The 13012-nt window shown below is 37.6% G+C and overlaps 1 protein-coding gene across 43 annotated transcripts in view; it reads right to left on the bottom strand.

Annotated features, from left to right (window-relative positions):
• The window catches only part of HERC1 (HECT and RLD domain containing E3 ubiquitin protein ligase family member 1), a 210765-nt gene that overhangs the window by 28205 nt on the left and 169548 nt on the right, over positions 1–13012 (bottom strand). For 33 of the 43 annotated variants that reach the window (XM_060417792.1, XM_060417800.1, XM_060417813.1 and 30 more), the window contains 11 exons: positions 12684–12954; positions 12340–12553; positions 9273–9529; positions 8393–8520; positions 7275–7402; positions 6247–6447; positions 4802–4932; positions 2990–3189; positions 2482–2587; positions 1159–1305; positions 715–816 (listed from right to left, as the gene is read on the bottom strand). In XM_060417792.1, coding sequence (XP_060273775.1) covers positions 715–816; positions 1159–1305; positions 2482–2587; positions 2990–3189; positions 4802–4932; positions 6247–6447; positions 7275–7402; positions 8393–8520; positions 9273–9529; positions 12340–12553; positions 12684–12954 — 1885 coding nt within the window. The remainder of the gene's footprint in view (positions 1–714; positions 817–1158; positions 1306–2481; positions 2588–2989; positions 3190–4801; positions 4933–6246; positions 6448–7274; positions 7403–8392; positions 8521–9272; positions 9530–12339; positions 12554–12683; positions 12955–13012) is intronic. The other 10 variants (XM_042252349.1, XM_060417817.1, XM_060417820.1 and 7 more) reach the window with 1 other exon arrangement.

Raw genomic sequence — 13012 nt, 5'->3', positions numbered from 1 at the left:
ACTCTGCTGACTGACACACATCTACAGGAGAAGCAGCACTGCCCTATGGCCCTATGGTTTATTCTATGCAGTCCACTACTATCTATGGTCCGAGTCTACATTTTACATCTAGTAGGACTGTTCATGCATGTTTATAGCTCTATTTTAATATTACTTAGCCACATAAAATGTAAACCAAAGCAGGATATTGGCACTACCCATTAGGGGTATGAAAAGCAATATTGTAAGAGATAAAGTGAAAGTGAAGTCGCTCAGTTGTGTCCGACTCTTTGAGACCCCATGGGCTGTAAGAGATAATGCCATCACAAAATTATTTCACAGAAGAGGACTAGTATTTTTTACTAGAACATTAAATTTGAAAGCCAAGATCTATTCTGAATACTTGAGTGAAAGGTTTATGAGGTGGTCCTTCTTTTTAGGGAAAATTGTTTTAAGATAATTTAGTCCTATCTCAAAAATCATGGCAGAAAGTAAAAAGTTCTCTTTATAACTTCCAGTGGAAAGTCATTCAATAATTAAGCATTTCCCCCAAAGTATAGTGTATAGAAGAGTACTAGGTTCTAGTTTTCCTTCTGCCACTAGATAGCTGCATTATCTTGGGCAAGTAATAAGCCCTCTGGATATCAGTTTTCTTCTCTGTAAAGTGGGATTCTTGGACTACAATTTCAAAGATACCTTAGAGGTTAACAACTTATGATTTAATTATAAAATTACCTTTGATCTATTTGAGCAAGCAGCCACCCCAACATCTGGAATCCACACTGTGGTCTGAATAGCTCCAGAGCCAATCACAACAGTTTGCAAGACAGAGCCATCCTAAAATGAAATGCATTCACCAATACATACTCCTTAACTGGTTAGCCATTACTTACATTTTAAATTTATACTTAACATTCACAAAAACTTATTCTAAAACCTACATTTAGCTAAATTTGGCAATGTCCAACTGCATATTACTATCCAATTTTCTAGGGCCTTTTTTAAAGAACTTTAAAAATACATCACTAAGAAAAATTAAAGGGCAGAGAATTCTGAAAAGGGTTTCTTCAATATTCAAGATATTATTACACAAAATATTCCTAAGATTGGTTAACTTTTACTGTATATAAATTAATATAAAAACATTTCTGAAGATGAAAATAACATCTATACTCTTACCCTTAAAGACCAAATGTTCATAAGGCCACCTAATCCACCAGACACCAGGGCCAACCCATCAGAACTAAAGGCAACGGTCCGGACAGGGGTGATGTGTCCTCGCAATTGATAAACACACTTGGCTCCAACTGATTTCCTATATCCATCCTGCAATTAATTTTTATTTTTAACAAATATTGAAATTAAAACAATTTATAATTCATTCTTGGAAATTTTATATTTCAGTATAAAGTTGGGAAGAGGGAAGGACAACTTTCTCATAAGGGTTAGCCTGACAGAAAATAATAAGATACGAATCTGGTTCTCCTTCACTGATGCTATTTCATCTTTTTTCTGTTGTACTTGTAATCTAGTTCCCTACTCTTCAAACAGACTACATTTGTTTCAATTATCCCTCAGAAATAGGAAAAATTTTAACTTTTACCTTTTGCGGGGGGTGGGGGTGGTGGGGGGGGGGTGGGGGGTGGGGCACTGCCATGAAACATGTGGGATCTTAGTTCCCTGACCAAGGATCAAGCCCCATCGCCTGCAATGGAAGTGCAGAGTCATAACCACTGGACCACCAGGGAAGGCCACTTCTACTTTTTAATGAGTGTTTTAATTTTCAAATTTTGCTTTATATAATTTTCATTTTTCGCCTCTAACATTTGTGAATTGCACATGCTGGTGCTATACAGGTTCCTTTTTCTGTTATGGTTCTGTCTGTCACATGGTATTTAACCTCAACTTAATCTCATGTTTGCTCTGCAGGTTTTAGCAATGAGATAGCTAAGGCCTATCCAAAGGGCTACTTTTTAGCAGAGAGGGCAAATCAGATTTATCTCAAGTGCTCCTACCTCTGCTCCTGTGGTAGTTTCTTCCTAGTAGTGAAGGTGCCAAGTCCTAACCACTGGACCACCAGGAAATTTCCTGTCTAGTCTAATTTTTAACCTCTGTTTAACGTAAAGGAATGGTTCTATAGATGGAATTCTGGTTTCAGTAGGAGATACTTCAGATAGGAGTGCTCCTGTGGTGTTCCTACTTCACTGTACCAAAAACCTTTAACTTGGGACTCACCTATTGGTAGTGTCAATTATATACCATAAATGATCACCACTTGATATTTACTGAGTATCTCCCCTTAACAAGTAATTGTGGTATCTCTGACTTACAAAAAAAAAAATACTAATAAAGAAAGCTAATTCAAAAAGCACACAAAGTATGACAATTATTCACATTTCCCTAACTATTCTTGACATTTGAGATACCAATAGGAGGACTATTTGATAACATATACTATCTAAGGTTTCAGATAAAGTCTTGAAAAAACAGTAGAAAACTTACCTGGCAACTTGATTCCTGGTCCCACCATCCTTCTGAACTGGTCACACTGGTCTGTGTGGTATCTTGGGGAATACGCCAAACACATACTAAGCCACTCTGACAGCCACTTGAAAAATTTGATCACATAAAACCAAACCATGTCAATATGTATAAGTAAAAATATTTTCAAACAGCAATCAATTAAGACCTGACAGAACTACAATATATTTTAAAAATTTATTTGTGGTAGGTATGCTATAATTTCATAAGAAATACAAGTAGGACCCATGTTTTTACCAACATTACATGGGGTAAAGAAGATGGCATATCTTTGGATTGCACAGCTGAAGCTTCACATTGGAAAACTGTTCTTTATTTCTCTAAGGTGATCTTATGGTATTATACATTTTAAGAATAATAACTGGTAATAAACAGTTTAAAATTCTTGAGAAGCCACACTTAAAATGCAAGTAACAGCCTACACTAATATAAAGATTAAGACACACACACACACAAATTTATAACATACGTGGCCATCAGTAAATGCAACTTGGATCCTTTCCCTGGAAGGCTGCACCAAGCAATGCCATTTACAATAGATGGATGGCAGAGTGAATGTAGACAGCGCCAGCACCCTGAAATTGGTCCCCAGAGTTTCACATTTTCTTCTTTGGCACATGTCATAAGAATATGACCCGTTGGGTCCCACTTCATACTAATAAGAGTATCCTTAAAATGGTAGAGGGAGAAAAATATCATAGTAATGCTTGCTTTACAAACACTTAAAACTTAGTAATTTATGACCTATACTTCTATCACTTCCCTGGTGGCTCAGATGGTAAAGCGTCTGTCTGTTAATGTGGGAATCCCAGGTTTGATCCCTGGGTCAGGAAGATCCCCTGGAGAAGGAAATGGCAACCCACTCCAGTATTCTTGCCTGGAGAATTCCGTGGATTGAGGAGCCTAATAGGCTATAGTCCACGGGGTCACAAAGAGTCAGACACGACTGAGCAACTTCACTTCATTTCTTCATACTTCTATCACTCAAATATTTTGAAATGGACACTTTATGCAAATCAGATACTATTACATTATTTCCAACCACTAACTAACTCATCATTTATATATATATATTAAAATATATATATTTGCTGCAGTCAAAGCCCAATAAATGCTACTTGGATGAATGAATTATGAAATTCTAATTCAGAAGGAAAATGTTATCTTTCATTGCCATTATTAAAGCTATTTTTATTGACTACTGATTATCAAAATATGAAAAAGGAGAGGGTTTTTTTTTAAAAGAAGAATCTCTTACACTAAAAATAGCTAATACTATGAGAATCTGGGACATGTTTTATGTTTATACAGTTGTCTTCACTGGGTTCTTCTGATTTTTTTAAATTTATTTTTAATTGAAGGATAATTGCTTTACAATATTGTATTGGTTTCTACCAAACATCAACATGAATTGGCCATAAGTTTACCCATGGGCCCTCCCACTTGAACATCCCTCCCATCTCCCTTGCCATCCCACCCCTCTAGTTTGTTCCCCAGCCTCATTTGAGTTCCCTGAGTCATATTAGCAAATTCCCACTGGCTATCTATTTTACATATGGTAATGTACGTTTCCATGTTACTCTCTCTATACATCCCACCCTCTCCTTCCTCTCCCACCAGCTGTGTCGATAAGTCTATTCTCAATGTCTAGTGTCTCCACTACCGCTCAGCAAATAGGTTCATCAGTACCATCTTTCTAGATTTCATATATATGTGCTGCTGCTGCTAAGTTGCTTCAGTCATGTTCAACTCTGTGCGACCCCATAGACAGCAGCCCACCAGGCTCCCCCATCCCTGGGATTCTCCAGGCAAGAACACTGGAGCGGGTATATATCTGCTAGTACACAATACTTGTTTTTCTCTTTCTGACTTACTTCACTCTGTATAATAAGCTCTATTCTTCTGACTTTTTTTACCCTCCTTCACACGTTCCAACCACTGACTTCATGAATTTATGTTACTTAATTAGTGGCCCCATAAGCTTCTGACCTGGTAACTTCTGTTTAAGGTAACAGAATCATTCTTCATATATGGTATTTCTAGCATTACTGGGAGGTACTCTGACCAAGGTATCCTATTTCACTGTTTCGGTTTTATCTCTTAACTCAATGGCTTTCTTACACAGACTTCTCCATTTATATACATGGTCCAAAAACTTAGTATAACAACAGAATATTAAATCACAAGTGACTGAGGTAAAAAACATTTTTTGAGAAACTAGTATCAAGCAATACTACAGTATAAAATAAGAAAAAGTAATCATTTGGTAAAGATGCTTTACCTTATGTGCATCAATTAGAACAATGCCTCCTTTCTCAAGTGGTTCCTTTGTTCCCAATAACAATTTTCCATCAAAATATCCCACTGCAAATGGTCTGTCTTCACTGAACCAAGCAATGCAAGTTACAGACACTAACATGATAAAAACAAAATAAAAATTTAAAGAAGAAAATGAGAGACTTGTCATTGTCTCACTTTAAAAGAGATTTTGCAACAAATATATACCACTACAACTACCGGAAGTAGTTTACAAACATCTCTTTAATGCATTTAGACAAAATGTAGGCTTAGAGCAGGGATTTCATGCAACCCACTTTAAAGGTGTTATTTGTAAGTGACAAAGAGTATCTCATTTTTAATCTTTCATTCTTTTGAAACAAAAATTGAATTCCCTTGCTGATTTTAAGTCATTTTAGGCTCTTTCCTTTTGGACCACAATCTACCATGAAACTAACAAGTGAAATAATCCAACTCTTAGGTAAAAAATTACCTACCCTTTCTTTTGCTTAATATTGCCTATTCTGTGTGTTTGCATATTCTATCAAACATGTTATATTCTAACAATCTATATCCATATTTATTTTAGTATATGTAACACCAGAAGGCTACAAAAGAAGTAAAAAACAGTTTCTGTGGGAGTACAATGGGGACATGGGAGTTGAGTAAATGTGAGAAAGGCTTTGCATTGTATACCTTTTTATTTCCTTTTTTGCCATGCCATGTAGCATGTGGGATCTTAGTTCCCCGAACAGGGATCAAACCTGTGTCCCCTCCAGTGGAAGTAGAGTCCTAACCACTGGACTGCCAGGGAATTTCCTACTGTATCTTTTTAAACTAAAAATTTTGAACCATATGATGGTATTATCTATTTTAAAAATCTAAAAAAAAAAACCAAAAACCAAAAAACCTATTCTATTCTGTTAAAAGAGTACCACAGAAGCTGGGACTAGGATCTTTGAGATATCCTACTCCCCCAAATCATCTAATAGAACTGTTCAGTATGATGCCAAGCCATCCAAAATGAAGAGCGAGAAAATAAGTGAAAGGCTTCCTAGTATGACTCTCAAATCAGGAACATCCCTCCCCTCCTCCTCCTTTTTCATTTCCTTAATTTCACACATTAGTTAACAATTTCAACTCCATCAATGGTTATTATCTTTTTTCCTCTTGGACATTCTCAACTTTCTAGGGAGCCCTCGAGAACACTATAAGTGTTCAGACACTTACACAAAAGATAAATAGTAATTTAGGTCTTATTTTGGCAGTAATGTGTGGTAGGAGTTGATAGACAACTATCTTTCAACTTAGCAGCTAGATAAAATGAAATACCAACTGGGCAATTTAGAAAACAAAACCAAAAGTAATATTTACTCAGCATTTGCCAAAAGAGTATATCTATTTGATCAGAGGGAACACTCTCAACCAGATACAAGTCTAATCATTTACCATCCTTTCGATAGCAATGCTCCAATTCTCGACGGTGCATGGTGGATACATCAACAACTTCAATCAGTCCTAGAGATCCATCCATCCGTCCCACCAACAACAATTCTGGAGACTCTCCTGACCAGGCTGTAGATGGACCCTCTTCTGGCCAAGCCAGAGCAGATACCCAGTGAGGCTGAATATCTACTAACCCTTTTCCTCCTAGAGAAGGAAAAAATGTTAACTAGTTGTCACTTAATTCTTAAGAGTAATAACAAAAGCAAGTAGTATTTAACACGCTCAAGTTCAGTTCAGTTCAGTCACTCAGTTGTGTCCGACTCTTTGCGACCCCATGAATCGCAGCACGCCCAAAGCAGTTCCCAATTTCATAATAGCCTACTAATGAATAAGACTGCAAGGCTGGATCCCTCATTTATATACTACATTTGATTATCAAATCGAGTTTTTCTGAAACTATTAATAACAAAAAGAGATAGCTTTTATATGAGAAAGAATAAAGGAAAATAATCAGTAAACAAATATCACTTAATTTTCCTAATAATTACTGAAAACCAAATTAACATATGAAATTCATCTATAGTTAAGGCTAGCAATTTCTCAATTAAGCAAAAACAAACAAAAATACTGGTAAGCTGAAGATTACAATAATTTTTATTTTCCAGAGATATATTAAAAATCAACAAGAGTTTGTACCTGTGAAAGAGACAAAATTAACAGAAATATTTCAACTGATTCAAAAGAACACATAGCTGGAAATGTAGTGATTGCTACTTCTCTAATCCTAGACTGAATGCTCAATCGTATATAAAAGGAATTTTTAGTTTAAAATTACCAGGTTAATTGATACTCTCAGAAATGAAAGTCAGGAAACGAACACTCTTTCTTTAATTTAAATCATACTATGCATAGATTTGCACAGCTGGTAAACAGATTGTGAGATTCAAGGTGAAGAGAAGCCAATGTTTGAACTTAGAAGGTTAAGAGAAAGAGTTCCTTCAGTAGTTTACTAGTATTTATGTGACTCTTACCATTAACTTGCCAGATATTCACCATCTTTTCCAAAGCCCCAGCTAGGTATTTGCCACTGATACTCCAGGAAACAGGTGAGAAACTTGGATCACTGGGTGATCCTAGGCTTTCCTCAGCATCACCTTCCCTAGAATACAACAGATAAGTATGGAATTCTAACCCATCATCCAAAAGAAAACTAAATTCTGAATCTTAAAATAAGAGTTTTATATAGACGATAGTACTTAAAGAGAGACTCTTACATTTCAAAAGCTTGGCTAGTAGTATTTGACAATCACATAATTGCTAGTGTTTGTCATAATGTGAAAATTGTAGAATTACAACAGAGTATTACTTAGACAATTCATCATTTAATGTACTACATAATTTGTCAACAAAGATACTCTGATTCTGCATGGTTTATACATATGATTATTACTCAGGGCATTGGATTCTTGCTTGCCTAATAGCTAGGGAAGTTCTATATTTAGCTATAAAAATAGAAAAGATACTACACTGTGCTACAGAAGAAATATCATTACTCTTAATTCCTAAATAATCCTTGAAGAATGATGGAAAATAAGCCTACCGTTTTGTAGAATTGAACATGTTAGCAGAGTAGACCTTGATTTAATTCTAGTAAGTCCAGATATTGACAGTATTTTTATCTTCTAAGTTACTATTTAGTAGGACTTGGTGGTCCAGTGGTTGAGAGACCATCTGCCAATGCAGGGGACAGGGATTCGATTCCTGGTCTGGGAATATTCTACATGCTGAGAGGCAGCTAAGTTTGTGCAACGCAACTACTGAAGCCCCTGTGCCTAGAGCTTGTGCTCCGCAACGAGAGAAGTCACCACAATGAGAAGCTCGTGCACTGCAACTAGAGTGTACCCCCTACTCACCACAACTAGAGAAAGCCCACGCCCAGCAATGAAGACCCAGTGCAGCCAAAAATTGATTAATTAATTAAATATTATCTTGCAAAAAACAAAAAACAACACATTAGAAACTGTTCTGAAATAAAAAATTGTAAAAAACTTTAGTCACAATTTGATTATACTAACACAACCAAGATGAAGCATGTTTAGGATTCTCCTATTTTTAAATGTTACCCAAGGGAGCTAACATCAGTACTCACAATCTGTTGAACACACAGGTCTGTTGCAGTGAATACTGCTTCTTGGTGACATTCCACACCCGGATGGTGCCATCATTGCCACTTGTAGCCAACAGTCCTTTTTTATTACACCAAACACAAGTCATTACCTAGAAAAGATAAAAAGTCCAGCAATATGTGAGCAAGTTTTAACTCAAATGATTCTGCAATCTAAAAGAGTTCTATCAAATTAAGAATAAATCTACCATGAAACTGTAAAAGTGTCCATGTTATAAAATAATATGCATGGTCTAATTCTTTCTAATTGGCTTGTAAATAAACACCTATATGAGATATACCTTTAAAATACTATGCCCAAACTCATTTGAATTATCTTAGACTTGTTACAATCTTAACTAAACATGTTTGTTTAAAAAATGTTTTTTAATCCAATAAAATAGAAGTATTCAATATGCTCTATAAAACCAATTACAAGACTAAAAAATGATTTTTAAATTGGAAAAGTAGAGGTCAGTCTTCATTTCCTAAACTTCCGTTGTCACTGCTCAGGGGCCCAGTGGGTTAGACTAAAACAGTAGGGTCAATTTCTTCTCCTCTTGCATATGTAAGCTCTTATCTTTTGTGAGGTTATTCCTTTGGTTTTCTTCTCATTCCCCACCTGATGTTCCCATTTGTATCAGATTATATAGCATACAACATACACATGTAGAGAAAGGAGAGTCGGTAACTAGCAAATACTGATAATTTAGCATACACGTATGTGCGTAAGAGAGAGAGAGACAGAGAAAGAGAGACACACATATACACACCCCATGATCTAAACTTTAAGCTCCTGGAGAACAGCAGAAACTATTGTATCTTACATAAGGTGATCAACACACTTGGGGCTTAAAATACATACTCTGTTCTGATGCGCCTCCAACTTGATAAAGGAGCATTTTCTGAGATCTCCTCCCATATCAGCAAGCGTCTGTGGAGCAGTCTGGTTGTCGCGGTCATGTGCGGCAAGAGTGCGCACGAGCTGCTGAGCAGCCCACTGCCTGTGCTGCGAGGACAGCCTTGAGGAGAGGCAGCAGGCTGCCAGGGCATTAGCCAGCTCCAGAGGGCCTGCAGCAGAAGGGTCACAGGGAGGGTGGGCATACAATTGGGCAGTTAAACCTGCTTAGACAAAACAATGAAATGATGCCGGGTGAGAGCTGGTGCTGGTGAACAAACAAAAATGGGTTAACCCATCTTTTAAGAATTAGCATTTTTTTAAGCAATCATTTCACTAAGATATGCATACAAGTTATAAAGCACTTATCTCACATAAAATTCTACAATAAATACGATTCACTGCAAATATACATTTACATACATTAAGCAATGTATGTAAATGTCTTTGCTCTAAGGATGCACAGACTCAGAATACAGCAGACATCAATTTAAGGCCAGGGCAGAGTGAGCATGTCCTAAAAATTAAGAGTTTGGCTTCTGCTGCTCAAGTGATTGTAATAGCCAATCAAGGGACTGCCGTGATAGATTCAAAAGCCCATCTCTCTTGGCCAAATAGTGAAGAGAAGGGTACATAGTGTATTTAAGTAGTCCCTTCAACTATATTGTTTTAAGACAAAGAGAAAAATAGCACTACTTTATATAAGTTATATTATGGAAACCTACCGGAATTATTATCTATGGTGACTCAAACCATAATCGAATAAAATAATCTAATTAAAAAGACAAATTTGGTGTATTTTCTGGTATTTATTACCATGTACAATGAAAAAGTATCCAGGCACTTTTCTTATGATCTAACTTAACTATACATTGCTCAGGCTCTCAGTCATGTCCAACTCTTGGCAAACCGATGGACTGCAACACTGCTCAGGCTCTTAGTCGTGTCCAACTCTTGGCAAACCGATGGACTGCAGCACGCCAGGCTTCCCTGTCCTTCACCTCCCAGAGCTTGCTCAAACTCATGTCCATTGAGTCAGTGATGCCATCCAATCATCTCATCCTATGTCGTTCCTTCTCCTCCTGCCTTCAATCTTTCCCAGTATCAAGGTCTTTTCTAGTGAGTCAGCTCTTTGCATCAGGTGGCCAAAGTATTGGGTGTTTCAGCCTCAGCATCAGTCATTCCAATGAATATTCAGGACTCATATCCTTTACGATTGACTGGTTTGATCTCCTTGCTTTCCAAGGGACTCTCAAGAGTCTTCTCCAATGCCACAGTTCAAAAACATCAATTCTTCAGTGCTCAGCCTTCTTTATGGTCCAACTCTCACATCCACACATGACTAAAGAAAAAATCATAGCTTTGACTAGATGGACCTTTGTTGACAAAGTAACGTCTCTACTTTTTAACACGTTGTCTCGATTTGTCATAGCTTTTCTTCCAAGGAGAAAGTGTTTTTTAATTTCATGGCTGCAATCACCATCTACAGTGATTTTGGAGCCCAAGAAAATAAAGTCTCTCACTGTTTCCACTGTTTCCCCATCTATTTGCCATGAAGTGATGCGACCAGATGCCATGATCTTCATTTTTCGAATGTCGACCTTTAAGCCAGCTTTTTCACTCTCCTCTTTCACTTTCGTCAAGAGGCTCTTTAGTTCCTCTTTGCTTTCTTCCATAAGTGGTATCATCTGCATATATGAGGTTATTAATATTTCTCCCAGCAATCTTGATTCCGGCTTGTGCTTCATCCAGCCTGGCATTTCACATGATGTACTCTGCATATAAGTTAAATAAGCAGGGTGACAATATACAGCCTTGACGTACTCCTTTCCCAATTTGGAACCAGTCCATTGTTCCATGTCCAGTTCTAACTGTTGCTTCCTGATCTGCATACAGGTTTCTCAGGTGGCAGGTAAGGTGGTCTGGTATTCCCATCTCTTTCAGAATTTTCCACAGTTTACTGTGATCCACACAGTCAAAGGCTTTGGCATAGTCAATAAAGCAGATGTTTTTCTGGAACTCTCTTGCTTTTTTGATGATCCAACGAATGCTGGCAATTTGATCACTGGTTCCTCTGGCTTTTCTAAATATAGCTTGAACATCCGGAAATTCATAGTTCATGCACTGTTGAAACCTCACTTGGGGAATTTTGAGCATTACTTCGCTAGCGTGTGACATGAGTGCAACTGTGCTGTAGTCTGAATATTCTTTGGCATTGCCATTCTTTGGGATTGGAATGAAAACTGACCTTTTCCAGTTCTGAGGCCGCTGCTAAGTTTTCCAAATTTGCTGGCATATGAAGTGCACCACTTTCACAGCATCATCTCTTAGGATTTGAAATAGCTCAACTAGAATTCCATCACCTCCTTAGCTTTGTCACGGCGGTGCTTCCTAAGGCCCATTTGACTTCGAATTCCAGGATGTCTGGCTCTAGGTGAATGACCACACCATCAAGGTTATCTGCGTCATGAAGACCTTTTTTGTATAGTTCTTCTGTGTATTCTTGCCACATCTTTGTAGTATCTTCTGCTTCTGACAGGTCTATACCACTTCTGTCCTTTATTGTTCCCATCTTTGCGTGAAATGTTCCCTTAGTATCTCTAATTTTCTTGAAGAGATCTCTAGTCTTTCCAATTCTATTGTTTTCCTCTATTTCTTTGCGTTGATTACTGAGGAAGGCTTTCTTATCTCTCCTTGGTATTCGTTGGAACTCTGCATTCAGATGGGTATATCTTTCCTTTTCTGCTTTGTCTTTTGCTTCTCTTCTTTTCTCAGCTATTTGTAAGGCCTTCTCAGACAACCAGTATGCGCTTTGAACTTCTTTTTCTTGAGGATGGCTTTGATCACCGTCTCCTGTACAATGTCACGAACCTCCAATCACAGTTCTTCAGGCACTCTTTCTATCAGATCTAATTCCTTGAATCTGTCACTTCCACTGTATATGTTGTTATATAATTCATCACATATAACAATGCAGCAACATTTTTAAAAACATTGATTAAAAAACTATATATTTAAATCATATGAAACTTACCTTTCTTTTCCACTTCTGACTTATCATAATTAGGTCTCAGTTTGGCCCCTTTGTCTGCTAGTAATGCCACAAGGGCCTGAGTTACAACAAAATTTGGGGAGGTTACAAGCTTATTCTCTTCAGCAATTCCTCGCAGAAAGCTAGGTAGAAACTTTCGCTGAATTGGATCGTCAACTGTGGTCAGATTTACACCTGTTGCAGCAGAAATCAAGTTCTGCAGAGGCAATCAGAACAAATACATTTAATTTTTAATTTTGGAAAAGAAACTTTTTACTTCACAAGTTTCTTTAGGAATTGGTTGGCAATAAGCAATACAATAAGAAAAGCACTGAAAGCTCCCCTACCTGTGTGCATAACTGCACCAGGAGCTTTGCAGCACTAGGAGTGTTTGATGCTAGACATCCCACTGCTGTGCTCAGATAGGCCAGGCAGGAAATGGGCTTGTTGGCCTTGCTGTGCCCACCTCGTGAACGCTCTGAAGCACTTGCCATGGCAGAAGGACTTGTGGAGAGGCCCGCTCTCCCGGCTGCAGCCAAGCACATGAGTCGAACCAAAGTCCGAATATCGGTAAGCCCCAGAGATTCGAGACCAGCAGCCAGGCTGCAACTGGAACCACTGCCAGGAAAAGAACACACTTTAGATACATAAAGAAAATAACTTAAGTGACCATCTG

Source organism: Ovis aries, chromosome 7, assembly GCF_016772045.2.
Source record: "Ovis aries strain OAR_USU_Benz2616 breed Rambouillet chromosome 7, ARS-UI_Ramb_v3.0, whole genome shotgun sequence".
NCBI lineage: Eukaryota > Metazoa > Chordata > Mammalia > Artiodactyla > Bovidae > Ovis > Ovis aries.
Note: the sequence above shows the minus strand (reverse complement) of the source record. Positions and strands in the feature narration are given on the sequence as shown.